We start from the raw sequence: 19,786 nt of genomic DNA on the forward strand, positions 1-19,786 counted from the left end.
CGAATGAAAATGAGATGCATACATAAGTAAATATTTTTTAATATCAGCTATTTCCATCAACTGATAGCAAGCTCATCTGTATGAGGTCCTGAACTTTGTCACAACTAAGGTTCTCTCTCAGCAGCTGGAAAGTTAACCTCAACTGTCCTGACATACTCTAAGCCCGTACACAACATCTCAGTGTTGGCTTTCACTGCTTAAACAATTTATTTTGGTTTGGATGAGGGTCACCTGTGTCTCAGCGTCAGCCAACACTTAGTTTTTTTAGCTCAAGCTCCTTCAAAAAGGCGCCGGCACTTGCTTTCCCGTTAATTCCCCAGTGCGTCGGTCCTTTCTGTTCTCATCCTCCTTCTACCACGCTTTCACCACATGGATCATCTGAAGCATCCTCTTGGTCAGTTGTACAGTCAACATTTGATTTTTCGGATTTCCGAGGAGCCGCAAAAAAAAAACAAGAAAAAAAAAACGGGCAGTCTGAAAAAAATTAATGCATGTTTTTAACTGCCTTTAAGGGCTAAAATTACCACAGGCAAGTCTGAAAAAGCTCTGAAGGCCTGCCAGTACGCTTATTATGCATATCAGGGCTTGTACTGTGACAGGAGACGGGGTGCACGCATGTGTAATTAGGTAATGTATACTGTGTCCCGCGACAATTGCCCCCTTCCCACGCTTGTTATGCTTCACCGCTTAACACTAGTGTACCGAGGCGAAGCGAACTTTCGAAGACTGGCATTACGCAACGCGCTGTGCCCTGCGAGTTTCAAAGCCAATCGCGAGGATTACAAAGGCGGAGTCGGTGCCATTGGTGATAGCGGCGAATTCTTTCAATAAAAAACACGGCACCGCACGGCAAGAAGCTTAATAGCGAACATAGAAGCAGCTAGGCCTAACGTTGCCGCGATGTTGGTTACGGCTGCCAGCGGATCTGCCTGCGAGAGTGCCGGTTCGAGGCGGCGAGATAATCAATAGCGGCGGTGGCGGCTTTGATTAATGCCATTTCAGACCTGCAGTCAGGGCAATATACATTGACTATATGGAGTACGTGGTGGTGCCGCAAAACCGTGCAAATTATTGGGCATGTCCGAAAAATCGGGCGTCTAGAAAATCGGTCGTTAACTACTCTGGCAATACATCGTGCCGATGACACGGCGTCAATGACGATTCGTTGCGATTCCTCTGTTACTAGAGCCAGCATTAACACGACTTTCGTTCCCTTTCAATAAAGTTACAGCTAATTTTCCCTGATGGAAGCACAAATTCCCTGAGTTTTTCCAGACTGTTCATATTCCCTGAGAATTCCCGGTTTTCCCGGTTGGTAGACACCCTGCACCTTTTTAACTGTTCTCTAACTACATGTAGCAACATAATTGCAGAGACTGCTCAGTTGATGTGTGAAATTTTAAAAGTAACTGTGGCTGTGCCACCAAAAGATGAATTCCAGTGGCACGTTTGCATATTCGGCATTAGGTGATTCACCTGAAGTCGTGCCATGGCTAGCGATATTGCAAGTAGCCTGTATTGCATAGAGGCATTTGTGCGTGTGACCTTGGCTCCATCAAAGCGTGGCGGCCTTGAGAGTAAGTGCGGTCTTCTGTTTGGAAATACAGCATTTTTTATGCCACTCAGCCACTTCATACTTTTCAGACACGGTCGTTGCCATGTGATCTACATGCTCCACTTGTTTGCATTGGCCAAACCTGCAGACTTCAACTTCAACACACTTTTTGTAAATTAGCAATGCACATTCTTTTGCAACTTGTATTCTTCATTGAAATGCTGATTTACACTACGCATTCTGATGCAAGTTTTCATCTTATGGTATTCCGAGATATTTGCAATTCACTTATGATCTGTGTGCATAGAGTTGTGGTTATTCTTCAATGGCTGTTTGTTATCCCTTTCCTTACTTGTATTTTTTCACAAAATAAACCACATGCACTCAATATTTTGTTCACTGTACTTGCCTCATACGTTTTACTCAAGCCCATTTTTGTTGCACTTTTTAGCATATGAGGGTATATCTTGCCAAACAGAACATGAGAAGTAACATGGAACAGTGTCAAACCTGCATATGATGAGTATTTAAAAAGTTTGGCCACCAGAGTTGAGTACTCTGAAAGAATGGTTTGATTCAAATGACCCCAGCTGGTATATGTACCATAATTTATGCTTCTTCCCAGTTTGTTGAATACAGTGCAAATGGCTGTCCTGGGAAGCATAACTAAACCACTGGTAATACAACATGGGGAGACACTTGTGCAGACTTAACATCAGTGAATGATAATTATTGACCTCCAGAGAGCATATAGAGCTGTCCTTACTATCAACATATCAATAAATGGAAAGTAAGTGACATAAAAGTTTAACATGCACTTAAAGCACTTAACAAACACTTAAAGGGGCACTGAAACACTTCCGACTGATCATAGTTACCTCACTACAAAAGGACACCGCCTGCTGCAAAAATTTTTCGAATCATTGAACTGTAAGCGGAATTAGTAGTTATTGCACTGATGCATTGCTTTCTCCTTTCGCCTCAGCTAGTGTGCTGGAAGCCACACGGTGCATGGCAAGGTAGCAAGGTCCTGGTCGTTTTTTTTTTTTTTTTACACACTGCTACTTGTGGTTCAGGCATGTGTGGCACTCTCTAAATGCGCGATGGACGCCTGGAGCTACATCACTTACAGAGACCAATAAATACACACGGCTGTCTGATCGTCGTGCGAACAGAGCTTGTGGTGGTCGTGGTATCTATATTATGCGGCATGCCAGTTTCAGGGCCCCTTTAAGAAGGGCACTAACAAAGACAACAAAAGTTGGTTTCATGAGTTCTGCCTGAGTCGCCACTGATATCACGCAGTTGCTCGAGCACAAATTGTGAAACAATAACGTATGAGCCATAGGAAACGAACAGTCATGTCGGCAAAAAAAGAAAAAAAAGCAGGATATGTATTGTGATAGGTAACCCCAAGCGCCACAGCACAAGGTGAAGCTAAGTTGCAGTTCGGCACATAATAGGATCTCTTCTGCTTACAACGGTGCACGCACATGAACATTTCACTTTACTACGATCTTTGCAATATGAACAGCATTGAAACGCAATGTAGAGATGAAACATTAAAGGGACTGACAACTACACCAAATGTTCCAGGATAAGGTGCCAGGAGAAACAGCCGAGATGTGCTTGCACTTTTGCGACAATCCAGCAGTGCACGAACACTTTGCCTCCACGATCGATGGGTCCCGGAATGCGTCGCGATTTTCACCACAATCTCGTGCGGGTCCGCTGTCACGCCGGAGGTTTGCACACCCGCGCGACCACTTCTACTTAATTACTCTTTGTACCACTGGTACCGACTAAAATGAGGTGCTCGGCGTCCACTACCCGTTCTCCCCCCACAAAACAGCGCGAATTAACATCGCAGTGCAACAAACTTAAAGTTTTCACCAAGAAAAGCGTTCGCGGGGACTATAGTGTACTAGAATAGTGTACTAGAACATTATTCTAGTCCACTATAGCGGGGACCTCCGTAAAGCCGCCATACTGCACAGTGTAGCCAGACCGGGTCAGGCTTCGCAGCGCCCCCTAATGTTGATTTGATTTGCGAATAGAGGCACACTAGGTTGCGGACGTAGTTCCCGCGCCTACTAGGGCGCCCCTCGCGGCGGCGAGCGCGAAACCGGCAGGATACGACCGGCCCGCTTGCGTTCGGAAAGCTTGTATGTGCACTGTTTCGCGCGTAGCTGTTGCCTTTTCTGAGCAATGCCGAAGTGCAATCCGAGCTATTGAGTAGTGGGCTGCAACAGCACGTACACCAACTCACGAGGAACAAAGTTTTACAGGTTTCCAAGCCGATCGTATGAAGCCGAACGGCGTCAACACTGGATAGCGCTCGTCCGACGGCATAAGCTGTTTTATGTTCCGGCGTTATGCCAAGTGCGTTATAACGCTGAATTCTTTGCTTTTACAACAATGATGGCAGCAACGGACACCTACAGTCAGTGGCGTAGCTAGGTCGTCTGGCACCCGGGGCCCATAGGTCTTCTGCACGCCCCCCCCCCCCCTTCGGGTTTATTGGAGGAAAACGAGGATATCAACAATTTCCGTGTCTCCAGACGTATATGACACCGCCCCCCCCCCCACTGGCCCTTTGCACCCGGAGCCCACGCCCCCCCCCCCCCCCCTTTGCTACGCCACTACCTGCAGTGCGTACTAGGATATGCATCAAAGTAGTTTGTTCCTACACTGTACCGCAGTAAAGCTGTGGAACTCTTTCCCAACCCTCTCTCATTCAAACAGCGCTAGGGCTTGCTGAGAGATTTGAGGAGGGGTTGCAGACGGCTGAGCTGGCATACACCCTTCTGCGCCCAGCATATCAATGAAGGGGCAGATGAGATCACCAAAATTTTTGACAACGTGGTTTATTGGAACCTTCTTTGCACGCACTGAAAAATCGCAACATAAAAGTATCGCACTTGCAGTAACTTGGGCGAAAATATTTTCCCAGCGTAGTCTAACACAACTGGTAACTTCATCCCCTTTTTTGTGTTTGGGGAGAGCTACGTTAGAATACCTCTGGTAGGTCTTACGAGTCGTTCGTACGCCCCACGTTCTTGGTTGAGATGTTTTGGATTCGTATTTGCCGTCCTTTATGTACAGGGAAACTACCGCGGCGTCCTTGCACTTCCCAGTGATGCCAGCACGGCAATCGCAGCTGCCCGCTAGGATTTGTCTGCTGTCGCCAATCTTCAAGAATCAATTTGGCCTATAATTTCATGCGTCCACACCGTAGATAACGAAGTAAGTTACGCTTAGCTTCACGCATCTCGCTGGTGCATTATTTTTTGTTTGCGGAATAAGCATAGCAGTCACTTCCGATCAGTGCGAGTTCAACACTTCCCTCACGTCGTAGACGTGCCCCACTTCAAATGGACGACTTCCTTTCTCTAAATTCTTTTCACGAAAAAAGCTGTCAAGATCTTGTAATTCCCGAAACCCGGTTAAAATTAATATGGGCACGCTGTTTCGCACCATCGCTACCGTTTGACAGGACGCCAAACACGCAGCGCGGGCTGCTGACGCCGTGAGTTATCCTACCACATTCGCGCAACTATTCGTCAGATGGCGCTAGGGGTCGGAAAGACAGGGCGCCGCCTAGCACTTGCAACGTGCCCAAAACGGCGCCAGCGCTAGCGAAATGCTTCCCGCCAAAACACCGCTAGAAACCAACTGAAGCGCGATTTCAATACTTGGGAAGAATTTGTACAGCGGGGCGGGGCGCTTTTCATGGCGCTCGACGTTTCTGCGTAGGCGCGAGTAAAACATGGGGGCCTTTGCTTCTTGAATATGTGAGTCTGCCTAGGCACAATGGAGGAGGTTTCTTAACGCGTGTTGTATGCGTTTGTCCCTATAGGCATGCCAGCATTGCGGAGCTAGTGCGCTCGAGTTCGTTTACACTCCGCCGCTGGCTGCCCGCGCGGTGAGGCAGTGGGCAGGGACGCCCCATTTGGTGATCGCATTGTCTGAAGGGGCAAGGTTCTGACTGGTGTTGTAGAAGTCGCGGGTCGCTTTTTTGGTCGCGACGATAGACTGCATTCTTTGCAAGCACTGCTCCAGGAGGGCACATATAACCGACAAACGGAGGCCCGGGCCCGGAGAGCGCACCTGAGGCTATTAGCCCCGAGAAAGAGGAATGGCGCCCTCTCGCGAATGACGTCACGGCCAGGACGCCGCTCGCTCCGGCTCGCTCGGCTGCCGCGCGCGCTCGTTCCCTTCGTGTATGCTTGGGGTATATGTGGCTCGAGCTGTACGTATTGAAGAATAAGTCGGCTTCTTTCAGCTGCAATACCTTAACCACAGTTTCTTCTTCAAAAGCGTGTGAGTCGAGAAACTTTGCGACTTGGATATCGCAAGCTAAGTAGCGTTAAAGGGGTCTACAAGTTTTTGCAATGCATATATGCGCCGTGCCTATCGGTAAATTTTGACTAAAAAAAGAATATCTGCAAATTCAACGCGCGAAGTTGTGTATGCTTCGCTAAACACTTAATATTCCTTTAGTGTTTAGCTATGAGAGGTATTGCATTTTGCGTGGGAGAAAAATTTGGTAATTGGCGTCAACATGTTATCCGATGTTAGAAAGACACTGCCCAGCGAAGCTGTCATCATGATTCCTATTACTCTGGTGTGTTGTTCTATTCAAATATGGCCATTCATTAATGCGTAAAAAAATAGTTAGGCGCGCATTTCTTATGAAAATGTTTGCTGCTACTTTCATCCCCCTCTGAAACAGGCCTCCAAAAAACGAATTGCTCATGGCTGCTAACACGACGGCGTGTCATGTAGAGTATTTACATAGTTAATTCACAAACACCATAGTAGCAATCACCTGAGAGAAAAGTTTCGTTGTTTAGATCGACAGCCACTCAATAGAAAGTGATGAAATGTATCATAGTGGCCCTCAGTAGCCTTTATCGACAATATGGCGCACCCCTGATCACGTAACGGTAGCAATCGACTGTCCGTATGGCGAGGCACGCTATGTTCGCGAAACCAATCAGTTCACTTCAACTTCGAATTAAAACCATAAAGCATTTTTTTACAGCGCCAACTGGAATGGCCAAAGTATTCTCGAGCTACTACTACGCAGCTTAGATAGCCTACAAAAGGAAAATTCAAGCACCTTTTGCCTCACCATGTCTCGATCCAGCGTTATTTAATTATACAAACGGATAACTATTCGCTTCGTCGGTACTTAAAAGAGAACCTTGCAGGCTAATTTAAGTTTGCTCCAATCCAATCGCAAACATTCATAAAGAAAGCACCACAAGCCTTGCATATACTTTCAATTGATTTCTGACCCTCCACAGGGGGAATTTCGATATCTTCAATATGTCCCATACTACTAGTCATTGACGCTTCGACTGCTTTCTGGCTGCAGCTATGTGGTCCAGCAGGCATACTTCACTAAAAAAATTGGGCCGAGCAGCCTGTGTCAGTTTGCCAAACAGATTCGTCATGTATATTCCTCAAGCAACAAGCACCAGTAAATTTCTCAAGTGAGTTTGATTTGATTTATTAATTTCCATTTACACACACACATGTACAGAGGAGTGGTAAATGGAGGTGGATGAGGGAAAAAAGCCGCACAGACGCGGCTTGAGGTAATCTCACCCTCTTAGGTACAATATGGCTGCATGGGGTAACACATCAAGCGCCATATAAATTACATTTATATAGTGGCCATAAAACATTGCAGTTATACAATATATGAAAGCACAGTGAAATATTTCCATGATAACAATGCAAAACACACTGCGGCATTGAAATAAATAAATGATATACACTTGGTAACATAGACAAAAAAAAGAGGAACATAACATGCATTATTAATCATTAAGAAACGCGCTCTAAAGAGGTGAGTTGAATGTGTAGCACGGAAAAGGGAATATATATTGGTACATTCCTATTTGTACTCTGTAAATAGCTGTAAGCCTTCATTAACTTTACTTCGAATTTCCGCCGCTTAAAAAAATAAACACGTGAAGAACCGCCTAATGTTGACAAGCAGTTAAAGAAGCAAGTGAGGCGTGTAGAATCTAAGCTCCAGTATTAGTTAAGTCACCGTGCTACTGCCGAGCGTTTCTGTGAGGAAATGCAAAAATTCGATATTATACCATGAATTAAATAATATTGCGCGACATAAAAAACGACACGGACGTGAAGACGACACATCAAGCGCTTGATGTGTCGTCTTCACGTCCGTGTCGTTTTTTATGTCGCGCAATATTATTTAAGCAATGGATTACCAACTTGCCCGGAATGCTGCTCTCATTATACCATGAACTACTCGTCGTGAGCAAACCTGTTTTAGCGGAATAAAATCAACGTAACTGCTGTAGAAGTCATATTTAGCCAGCTTTGTGACATACTTGTTGCACCGCGGCAGGTATGGTATCATAACTGGATTCCTATAGGCTATGCTTTTGCGATTGTCTATCCGCGTATGAAAAACCCGCAATGGGCTGGTCTGCGTCGCTTCGGCTGGCACTGTAGCGTTGCCTTCGAGAGCTGCATTGTTGTCTAAGAAATTAGCTCTTTGAATAAATGTTCGCAAAGGAAGACGTCATAAGAATATATTTGAGACGACCACCATAAATATACAAGCAGAGAGAACGAGGGCGAACAAACGAAAACACCGCAGAAAGCGCCCGTACAACGCACGAACTGTAGCAGACGACAGGCGCGAGTCCGTGCCCTGACGTCACGCGAGCGGCGCTCGCAGCGCCGCTCGTGTTTGAACGCTGAACAAATAGCAAATATAGTCACTAGAGTGGAGGAAGAAATTGGCAAGTCGCCAAGTAAGGGGTGGGAATATGGTGAGCTTCTAAGTATAGTAACGACAGAAATACGGAAAGAGAAACAACACGTTCATTGGAAAGGAAAAAAGAAACCGAAAAGCTGGTGGAACAAGGAGATACGAGAAGCGATCGCCGAAAGACAGAAAGCATCTCGAGAGCACAGGCAGGCAAAGAAGGCGCAGTTGCCACAGGATGAAGTAACCGGTAAATGGGAAATATACCGGGAGAAAAAGTCTATGGTTCAAATACTGGTGCAAGCAAAATTAAAAGGTGAAAGTGAAAGTTGGTTGTCAGAAATACGTGAGAAAAAGAAGGCCGCACCTAGAATATCTTGGAATCACATACAATTATTAGGCAGGAAATCAACAACAATACAACAACATATCCTAGACGAAGATGAAAACAGACTGGAAGGAGAAGCAGCAATAAATTACATCCAAAAAGTAACAGCCGAATCTTTCCAAGGCAAGGACGAGGTTGTATTTGAAGAAAAAAAGAGCATGAAAGAGACCCAAGGGGGAAAGGAGCTAGTGCTTACAAATTTAAACTGGAAGAAAGCGGAAGAGAAAATTCCTAAGTGCACAGCCACAGGGCTAGACGAGGTTCCCGTTAGGCTGATAAATGAACTGGGACCAAAAAGTAAGGAAGCTCTCGTGAAAGCAGTTGAAAAAACTTTAAAAGATAGACGAATACCAGACAGTTGGCGACAAAGTAGAATGAATTTAATTTATAAAGGTAAGGGGGAGAAAGACAGAATTCACTCGTATAGACCGTTGACCATTACATCGGTAATATACAGGCTAGCAATGCAGGCAATCAAATTAAAGCTTCAAGCATGGGCAGAAAATAATGATATTTTGGGAGAGCTTCAGAATGGCTTTAGAATAGGTAGGCGTTTGGATGATAACTTGTTTGTTCTTACTCAGTGTATTGAAATATCAAAAGCAGAAAGCAGACCGTTGTATGTGGCCTTTTTGGACATTACAGGAGCATACGACAACGTAGACCGCAGCGTTTTGTGGGATATTCTGGAAGGGGAAGGCTTAGGTAACGATTGTATACAGCTTTTGAGAGAGATTTACCTAGAAAATACTGTTTGCGTTGAATGGGAAGGGATGAGGAGCGCGGAGAAAGTTCATATCAACAAGGGACTGAGGCAGGGGTGCCCTTTATCCCCGCTGCTGTTTATGATGTACATGGTGAGGATGGAGAGGGCGCTAGAAGGAAGTAATATCGGGTTTAATCTCTCACACAAACAGGCAGGTACAGTAATAGAGCAGCAACTCCCAGGTTTATTTTATGCGGACGACATTGTGTTGCTCGCAAACAACCAAAGTGATTTGCAACGTCTGGCTAATATCTGTGGACAGGAAGGAAACAATTTAGGTTTGAAATTTAGTGTTAAAAAATCAGGTGTTATTGTATTCAATGAAAACAGTGAACAGACAGTGGAGATACAGGGCCAAGAAATACCTCGGGTAACAGAATATAAATACCTTGGTATATGGATAAACGAAGGCAACGGATATATGGAAACACAGGAAAAAACCATAACAGTCAAGGGGAAGAGAAATGCAGCCATAATGAAGCACAGAGCGCTATGGGGATACAATAGGTACGAGGTCCTCCGAGGTATGTGGAAAGGGGTAATGGTTCCAGGACTTACTTTTGCAAATGCGGTTGTTTGCTTTAAATCAGGGGTACAATCAGGACTCGACGGGAACCAAAGGTCAGTGGGTCGCCTCGCATTGGGCGCTCACGGGAAGACTACAAATGAAGCTGTGCAAGGGGATATGGGCTGGACTAGTTTTGAAGTGAGGGAAGCTCGCAGTAAAATTGAGTATGAAGAACGGCTGAGGAATATGGAGGAAAGTAAATGGGCTGGGAGAGTGTTCAGGTATCTGTACAGGCAAAACATTGATTCACAGTGGAGGAAAAGAACTAGGAAGCTTACCAGCAAGTATGCGGCCTGTGGGGTGGGCAACACAGCAACAAAGAAGGTCAAGCGGAAAGTCAGAGAGGCTGAATTAATCTCATGGGTGGCGGCAATGGAAAAGAAACCCGCCATGAGTAACTACTTAAGGGGAAAAAACGAACTTAGGAAAGAAACCATTTATGATAACTCAAAGGGAAGCTCATTACTTTTCGAAGCGAGATCGGGATGCCTTAGAACACGCACGTAAAAGCGAGATATAAGAAGGAAGAAGAAGCATGTGCTTGCTGCGGTAAAGCTAGGGAAACGATGGAGCATATTTTATTAGAATGTGAAGACATCTATCCAGCGGTCGATTTAGGCACCACTGGCCTCCTTGAAGCCCTTGGGTTCAGCGGGAGCAGTGGTAAAGCAAACAGGTCCGCAATAGACATCAGTAAGAGGCGATTGGAGGATTGGTGGAAGAAAAGTAGGGAAACGACAAAGGACGGAGACGTACAAAAGCACAGTTCGCAATAGGGTTTCAGAAAATTTGGACGTGGTAGTTCATAGTGTGTTTTTTTTTTCTCATGGGTTAACCTAGGTAGGATATTAGGCAGCATAGTAGCAAGAGCTTGGTGGCGCAAGCCACCGCCCCGTTCCAAAGGGGACGCTCATAACATCCATCCATCCATCCGTGTTCGTTCTCGGGGCTAATACTAAAGCAGACGGCGCAGGAGGAGTTCCGTCGTGGCAGCGGAGGAGTGCGAACGGGCGCCGCATGCGCTCCGCAGTTTTCGACCAACCCATGCCATCAAGACCCACGAGGCCTGCAAAAGCTCTTAGGACCTGATACATCTCACAAGCTGGACCACGCGGATACCAGTTTCAAGGCGGTAGGCCCAATTTTCGGCGTTTTACCGGACATTTAACCTCGCACGTGGCCGTGGAGCTAAGCCGAACGCTAGGCTAGGAACGCACGACGCTCGAGGGAGACCAGGCCGCGTCGACGACACCGACGCGGGCCGAAATGGACTCCCGCGGACCGAGTCTACCGAACCCCAAGCTTTTCATGAGCGGCCCAGCCCAAAAACCGCTCGACTCTCAAGATATGGAGGACGATCGCTACAGCAGCTCCTCTGGCACCGAGGCCACCGGAGACGGAGAGCTCGCAGCCACCGCCATGCAGCAAGACCAGCCCAGTACCCATGGTGTCTACCAAGCTGACATTTCCGAATTCCCTGAGTTTTCCAGGTTTTCCCTGAGTGCCATTGCAAATTTCCCTGAGTGATGCAGAACTATGTTTTATGTCAAGACGGGCTGAAAACATGTCGCCTGATGCTGTCACTCCCTAGTAGGCACATGAAAAAAATTTAAAAAGCGACTTAATTCAATTTGAATACTAAGGAGTAGTCTTTATGTTATTCAAAAAGAGAATAGGAGGCAGTGGTTAGTAAAATGCACAGCAAATATAGTGTCTTCGAAAAACATTGCAATGGAGTCGGACATTCTCAAATATGAATAAAAAGGAGATGCATATAGGAGCAAATATTTTCGAATATGAGCTATTTCTATCAACTGATTGCAATCTCAGTGGTATGAGGCCCGAACTCTGTCACAATTGAGATTCTCTCTTAACAGCTCGTAAGTCAACCTCAACTGTTCTGAAATACTCTCAGCCCGCGCACAACGCCCGAGTGTTGTGTTTCACTGCTTTAAAGAGTCTATTTTGGTTTGGATGAGGGACACCTGCATCTCGGCATCAGCCAAAACTTTATTTTTTGAGCTCAAGCTCCTTCAAAACTGCGGCAGCAGGCTTCCTTTCCCGTTCATTCCTCAATGCGTAGTTCATTTCTGTTCTTGTCCTCCTTCCACCACTCGTTTGCCCCAAGGACCATTGGAAGCATCTTGGTCAGTTGCACAGTCCACGACCGATTTTTCGAACTCCCTAGGGGCCGCGAAAACGTCCGGAAAATCGGCCAGTTGCAAAAAAATAAATGCGTGTCATTTACTGCCCTTAGGGACTCAAACCGCCACAGGCACGTTCGAAAACGCTCTGAAGGCCTGTCGCTACACATATTAGGCATATCAGTGCTCGTAATGTGACAGGAAATACCGGGTGCACGCGTGTATAATTAAGGAATACATACTGTACGTGTTCCGTGGCAATAGCCCCTTCCCACACTTGTTATGCTTCACTGCAATACTTTTGTGTATGCTTCACCAAGTAACATTTCTTTACAGAGGCGAAGCTGACATTCAGGAACCGGCATTTTCTATGTCAATCGCGAGGATCACAAAGGCGGAGTCCATGCCGTTGCTGACAGCAGCTAATTCTTTCAATAAAAAACTCGGCACCCAACGGCAAGAAGTTTCATAGCGAACGTCGAAGCAATTAGGCCTAGCGTTGCCGCAGTGGTGGCAACGGCTGCCAGCGGATCTGCGTGCGAGAGTGCCGGTTCGAGGTGGCGAAGTAATCAAAACGGCAGCCGTGGTGCCTTTGATTATTGCCGTTTCGGACCTGCCGTCACGGCAAAACGTGTGGAAAATCGGACGGTGAAGAGTTCTTGCGTCGGAAATTTCACACGTTCTGAAACGTTGACTCTATGGGGTACGTGACGGTGCCGCGAAGCCGTCCAAATTATCGGGAATCCGGAAAGTCAGTCATTGACTGTACGCTAGCAACTCCTCCAGCAGACGACCGGGCGTCAAAGACAATTCATTGCGATTCCTGTCTGTTACTCGAGCCAGCATTACTGCGACTTTCGACCCTTTCAGTAAAATTGCCGCTAATTTTCCCTGATAGAGGACCAAATTCCCTGAGTTTTCCCTGACTTTTTCCAGACTACTAAAAATCCCTGAGAATTCCCGGTTTTCCCGGTTTTCCCGGTTGGTAGACACCCTGAGTACCTCAGGTATGCAAAATTTCGACGACCACTGGCAGATTTACTACTCTAAACGCCAGAAGAAACTACAGAAGAGCGGATCCCGGAACGCCGTCACTTTCAATCAGAAAGAAGCCCCGAGCGGGGAGACGAATAGCAAGATGGCGTCGTCCGCCTCGGCAGAGGGTGGCGCGAACGCGAAGACAGCTGGAGCAGCAGCTGCGAGCAAAGATCAACGGCAGCCGAGACAAAGGTTACCGCCGCTCCCCAAGGACGACGCGAAGATTATAATACGCCCGAGGAACGGCCTACCAATCAGAGAGCTAAAAGCGACCGAGGTTGCAAGAGCTATCGTAAAGGCATGCAACGGCAAGTTTAAAGAAGACGACGTCACCGTCAGACTAAGAACGGGATCCAACATTATCATCGCAAGTACCTCAAACGAGGACGCAGCGAAGACGATGCTGGGGATGACTAATCTACAATTTAGAGGACATACCTACGAAATCAACAAGTACGTGGCTCTACCGGAAGACGTCAGGCGAGGAGTTATACATGGCATCGACGCAGGGACCTCGTCGGAAGAGCTCAAAGCAAGAATCAAGGTACGCACGCAAGGAGTCACAGTACTCACGGCAAGAATGCTAGGAGAGTCACAAACGGCGGTTATCACTTTCGACGGCCCCGCCATACCCAAGTACGTGCTTTTCGCCGGAGGGGAATTCAGATGCTACCCGTACAGACCGACGAGGCAGGTGTGTTACATTTGCTGTCAGCAAGGCCACCGGTCCGACGTCTGCCCTGCGCCCAGCACAAAGGCGTGCAGGGCGTGCGGTACACAGAACCCGCAGGAGAACCACCAATGTCAAGCCAAGTGCCTGATCTGTGGAGGCGATCACGCCACGGGGTCCAGGGACTGCAAGGACCGACTCAAGAAAGCCAGAGAGCTGCGAGGCCGGCAACAGCAGCAACTACACCAGCAACGGGATATAACGGCACGGGAACGGAGACCAAGGTGGTTTAGCTCGGAGGGAGGACAAGACAGGTCACGGAGCCGCTCACGGAGCCGCTCACGCAGCTGCTCCAGACCATCCCCGCCATTGGTGCCCCCGGCCACCAAGGACAAGGGCCAGCAGCAGCAGAAGATGGCCAAGAAGAAGCCCAACGGCGGCACAAAGGTGAGCTGGGAAGCAGGCCCTCCCAAATCCCTTTTTCCGCACTCGGACAATCAAAATCAAACCATTAAAAGCAACAGGGAAAAACAACTAGAGGAGGAAAATAAGGTCCTCAAAAGAAAACTCGAAGAGCAGGACGCGAAAATTAATCGACTAATGCAAGAGATGCAGGTGCTCAGATCAGGTAGCTCCCCTAGATCGCTCACGCCACCAACCCCCCCACCTAGCCAACCTGAGATAACAAACCAACCGGACTTTGCCCAATTCATGGCAGAAATGCAAAAAGCAATACAAGAAATGAAACAGCAAATTATGATGCAGGGTACGGAAATCCGCACCATGCGCAAACAGAAAATTACGGAGGGAGCCAAAGACAAGTTTAATCAGAGACGCCCAATGCTAGAAAACTACAGTGCGAGAGACGACTCCGAAATATAATCATAGATAGTCGAGCCAAAAGAGAGAAAAAAGAAGAAAAACTAGAAATATGGCAGTGGAACTGTAGAGGTTACAAAAGAAAACAAGGACTACTACAACAATACATTAACAAGCGATTAATACCTCCGGACATAATTGCGCTACAAGAAACAAACGTAGAACCAAAATTACAAGGCTACACGTGCTACGAAAATCCGGACGAAGAACGGAAAAGGACAGCGATCCTAGTTAGCAAAAGCCTCACGGCCATACAACGCGACAGGATAGCTGACACCGACGTAGAACATGTAATAGTCGAAATAATTCCGAAAAAGAAAAGGGCAGGAGGAAGCATATTCATAGTCAATGTATATAGTCCTCCTAAGCAAAAGAAGGCTAAATTTGAAGAGCCATTTAGAGGAGCAAACAAAATCGCAAAAGGAAATGCGCTGGTTATATTAGGTGACTTCAACGCCAGAGAGGAAAGTTGGGGGTACAAGACATCAGAAATAAAAGGTAGGACAGTAGCCGACGCGGCAGATAACACGGGGTGCGAGCTAATCACCGACGCCGAAAACCCGACAAGAACCGGGAACAGCGTAACCGAAGATACCTGCCCAGACCTCACCTTCGTCCTGTGAACACAACAAGCAGAGTGGGAAAACCTAATGGAAAACCTAGGAAGCGACCACTATATAATAAGAACACAGATCACGACATCAGATAAAATCAGACGGCAAATAGGCAAAGCCAGAATCACGGATTGGAGAGCCTTCAGAGAGTCGGACAGCGACACGACCAGAGGGGAAATCCAGTCGATATCCGAATGGGGAGAAAAACTCAAAAGAACAAGTAAGGAAGTTCACGAAAGAAGTAGAACGCACGCAGCAAACACCGGACGTGGACTCTAGGCTACTCAGACTGTGGGAAGCAAGAAAGGGACTCACGAAGAGGTGGAAGAGGCAGGAATTTAACAGAAAGCTCAAAATAAAAATAGCAGAGATCACCAGGAAAGCGGAGGAGTATGCGGAGCAGCTTGCGAGACAAAACTGGCAGCAGTTCAGCAATTCACTGAACGGGACCCTGAACACAGCAAAGACGTGGAGCATACTCAAAGCCCTACTAGACCCGACCAAAACCACGTCAGAGAATAACAAAGCCATCCATCGACTGGTTCACCAGTATGAAGGGACTAATGAAGAACTGCTAGAAAAAGTACGCAAGAAATGCTTTGGCGACAGCAACCCGGCCGCTTACACAGAAAGATATAAAGGGGAAGAAAACGAAGCATTGGACAGGCCCATAAGTAAGGAAGAAGTTTATGCGGCAATAAGAAGAGCAACAAGAAACACGGCAGCGGGTGCGGACAAAATTAACAACGCACTTATCCGCAACCTCAGTGACGAGTTAGTCGAAAAATTAACCGACTACCTCAACAAACACTGGGGAGCGGAAACAGTTCCAGAAGAATGGAAACACGCTGAAATCATCATGATTCCAAAGCCAGGAAAGAAACTCCAAGTAGAGAACCTCAGACCAATCTCTCTGACATCATGCTTGGGCAAGATATACGAGAGAGTGGTTACGAAGAGACTTCAAGACTACATGGACGATAACGAATTATACCCGCACAGCATGTTCGGCTTCAGAGCCAAGCTGTCGACGCAAGATGTGCTGCTGCAGATAAAAGAAGAAATACTCAGCGAAATCCCACGCTACGGAGAAAATATCATCATGGCGCTCGACATCAAAGGCGCCTTTGACAATGTCAGTCACGAAGCCATACTAACGGGCCTAGACAACCTGAACTGCGGCAGAAAGACACACGGCTATGTCACAGCATTCCTGTCGGGCAGAACAGCGACCATCAGGCTAGGAGAGCTAAGATCAGACAAGTTCAGCACTCCAAACAAAGGCACACCGCAAGGGTCAGTTATCTCGCCCATCCTTTTCAACGTGGCAATGATAGGACTGGCCAAACAATTAGAGGAAATTGGGGGTATACGTCATGCGATGTACGCCGACGATATCACCATCTGGGCGCAAAGAGCTCCGTTAGGATACCAAGAACTCAAGTTGCAAGAGGCCGCAGCATGCGTAGAAACATATGTCAGGGCAAGAGGACTCGCATGCTCAACGGAGAAATCTGAGCTCCTGAGAGTACGCCGGAGACACAAGGCCAGCGACGAGGCCGAGCCCCTGAAGATCTACCTGGAGGGACACCAGATCCCGGAAGTGACGCAATGCAGAATACTGGGGATGTGGGTACAAACAAACCAGCGTTGCACATACGCCCTGGCACTAACCAAGACTGCAGTCAACCAAGTGGCCAGAATGATAAACCGGGTGTCGAAGCGAAGATATGGCATGAAGGAGGCAGATACACTCAAGCTGATAAACAGCCTAGTAGTCAGCAGAGTGGTGTACAGCCTACCGTACTACAACTGCGTCAAAAGCGAAATCCAGCAAATCGATACCATCCTAAGGAAAGCACTCAAGACGGCGCTTCAAATACCCCAAACAGCGTCGACCGAGAAACTGCTAGCCCTAGGGCTGCACAACAGCTTTGAAGAACTGCAAGAAGCCCAAAGGATCGCACAATTCCAAAGACTACAGCAAACTGAAACCGGTAGAAGACTTCTAGTCAGGTACGGCGGCGAATCAACCCTACGAGAAGTACAAGACAACGTGACGATCCCGGACGAGTACCGCAGTACCATCAGGGTAGCACCAATACCCAGAAATATGGACCCGAACCTGCACAAGGCACGCAGGGAGGCGAGGGCAGAGTACGTGCAAAGGACACTGGCCATCCGGAACGAAACGGTGTATGTTGACGCCGCAACATACGCCGGCAAAGGAGAGGGCAATAAGCATAAAGTGGCGACGGTGATTGGCCCGGACCTCAGGGAAATCACCAGCGCGTCAATACGGAACTGCACGGTAGTTGAAGCCGAGGAAGCGGCCGTAGCTCTAGCGGCAGTGGAGGGCTATCGACTAGGCAAATCCCTAACGATTCTAACAGACTCGCAAACAGCATGCCGGAATTACATGAATGGCAGGATCAGCCGCAAAGCGCTGAACATTCTCCGCTCTAACGGCCGACCCACGGACAAGCAAAGCAAACACGCGATAGTTTGGATACCGGGACACACGAGTGTCGAGGGCAATCTGGAGGCAGATAGGATAGCTCGAGGGTACGCAACACACCGGGCGTCCAAGAACACTGCCGCCATAGAGGACCCAGAACCGGTAGGGCCAAACATACGCTGACACGCTAAACTACTTCAGGGGCGCCAGAATGAGATACCCGGCGCCAGACAAACAACTCAACAGAGAAGAAGCCGTAATCTGGCGGCAACTACAAACGGGCACATACCCGAACTTATACATTCTAAACAAAATTTACCCTACCCAATATGAGAACACTTGCCCCTGGTGCGGGGACAAGCCCACGCTATATCATATCACGTGGGCCTGCCAAAAAGCAAAAGAAATAACCATAATAGAAAACCCGAGTGCGGAACAGTGGGAGAGGATCCTTTCCAGCGACATCCTGAAAGTCCAGCAAGGGCTAGTAAGGCGTGCTCGCACGGCAGCTACCCTCAGTGGGGCCCTGGACTAGGGGCACCAACCCTGCAAATCAAGATGGAAGAAGCCATCTGAAGAACCGCTAACTCCATATGTAAATAGAGCAAATAAATGTTTTTCACCACCACCACCACCACAGACGGCGCAGGATCTCCGGGGTCCGGGGCACCCAAGGGGTAGCGGGGGGATCAAAACAGGAAGCAGGGCGGCCCGTGGGTTGGGGCCGCGGTGGCCGAAGCGTGCCAGGAGGGGGTGTTCGCATAAAAAATTGGCTGTCTGCCGGACAGCCGATCTTATATTCCCCTTTCACGCGAAATGCCCTGGCACGCGAAATAATGACACGCTGTTTTAGTTAGTAAAACACACGATTTAATAAATATAATTGCTTCGAGCCGCCAACTTGCGATGGTTCAGCACTACCGCGCCCCACGACTTCTGCCGGCACGCCCAGGGACAAGCGCAATTTAGAGCTGTGCACTGGCCGCAATTCTGAGCCCGCGCCCGGCCCGGGCCCTACACTACCACAGGCGGCCCGGTCCGGCCCGACCTGCAATAAGGCGACGCCGACATAAAAAGAAACAATATCAGGAAAAACAGCGGCGAGTTGAAAAAGTTCACCCGTTTCTACGCTACGCACGTTTTCGGCACCGCACCAACGTCGAGCTACCAGCACAGTTTCAACGCGGTACACGGCACGGGTGTTTGCAGCAGCGCGCGTCCGAGCGCTTTTTTTTTTCTTCTTTTTCGGAGGACTTCCCGGCGCACGGCCCGTTTCACGCTAATCCGCTAGGGCAGGCGCATGCGCCGTCGCGCCATGAAAGACGCGGATTGGAAATGCGCACCCGCCGTCCACCAAGCGCCAGAACGAGAAGTTGCGGGCCTGTGAGCATCTGCCACGGGCATAGATTCTCTATGCCATGGCGATGAAGTGTTCAGCGATAAAAGGCTCTGGTGGAGAGGATGCCCAGGGGCCGCCACTCAGGAGGCCAATCAGGGCGCTGCTGAATGACGCTTGCTCGTGCAGTGGCTCAGCCCCGGGAGGAGGAAGCATGGTTTCCACGGAAAATGAGCTCCAGTGCGCTAGCTGTGTCCACCATGTTGCTGTTACACCAGCGGTTCCTGGAGATCGAGCTAAGCCCATCGCGCCAGTTGGGGGATGAATTTCAACCTAAGCCATAGGTAGCTTGAGGTGAAGCCACTTGCAGTTCTCTGTCTGGTGTTTTGCCCCTATTGATAAAAAAGTTCTGGCAAATATTTTTTTTTTGTTTTCCTTGATAATGCTTATTCTCAATGAGTTTTATCGATTAGGTAAAAAAAAAAATTGGGGGGGCGGGCATTCACATGCATCATCATTGAAGGGTTAAGCGAACATGACATGATGTATACAGTTAACTAGCACTCTTCACACACTTTCTGGGGGCTAACTGCCTACCCATTTATGCTCGTCT

At 48.0% G+C, this 19,786-nt stretch overlaps 1 protein-coding gene across 1 annotated transcript; it reads left to right on the forward strand.

The window, feature by feature from the left end:
• The first annotated feature begins 13,796 nt into the window (after nucleotides 1-13,796).
• LOC139053306 (uncharacterized) lies at nucleotides 13,797-18,020 on the forward strand. The gene is made up of 2 exons (XM_070530345.1): nucleotides 13,797-14,333; nucleotides 16,314-18,020. The coding sequence occupies exons 1-2, from the start codon at nucleotides 13,797-13,799 to the stop codon at nucleotides 18,018-18,020; spliced, it is 2,244 nt and encodes a 747-aa protein (XP_070386446.1).
• The last annotated feature ends 1,766 nt before the right edge of the window (nucleotides 18,021-19,786 follow it).

The sequence above is a fragment of the Dermacentor albipictus genome, unplaced genomic scaffold (assembly GCF_038994185.2).
Source record: "Dermacentor albipictus isolate Rhodes 1998 colony unplaced genomic scaffold, USDA_Dalb.pri_finalv2 scaffold_87, whole genome shotgun sequence".
Taxonomy (NCBI): Eukaryota; Metazoa; Arthropoda; class Arachnida; order Ixodida; family Ixodidae; genus Dermacentor; species Dermacentor albipictus.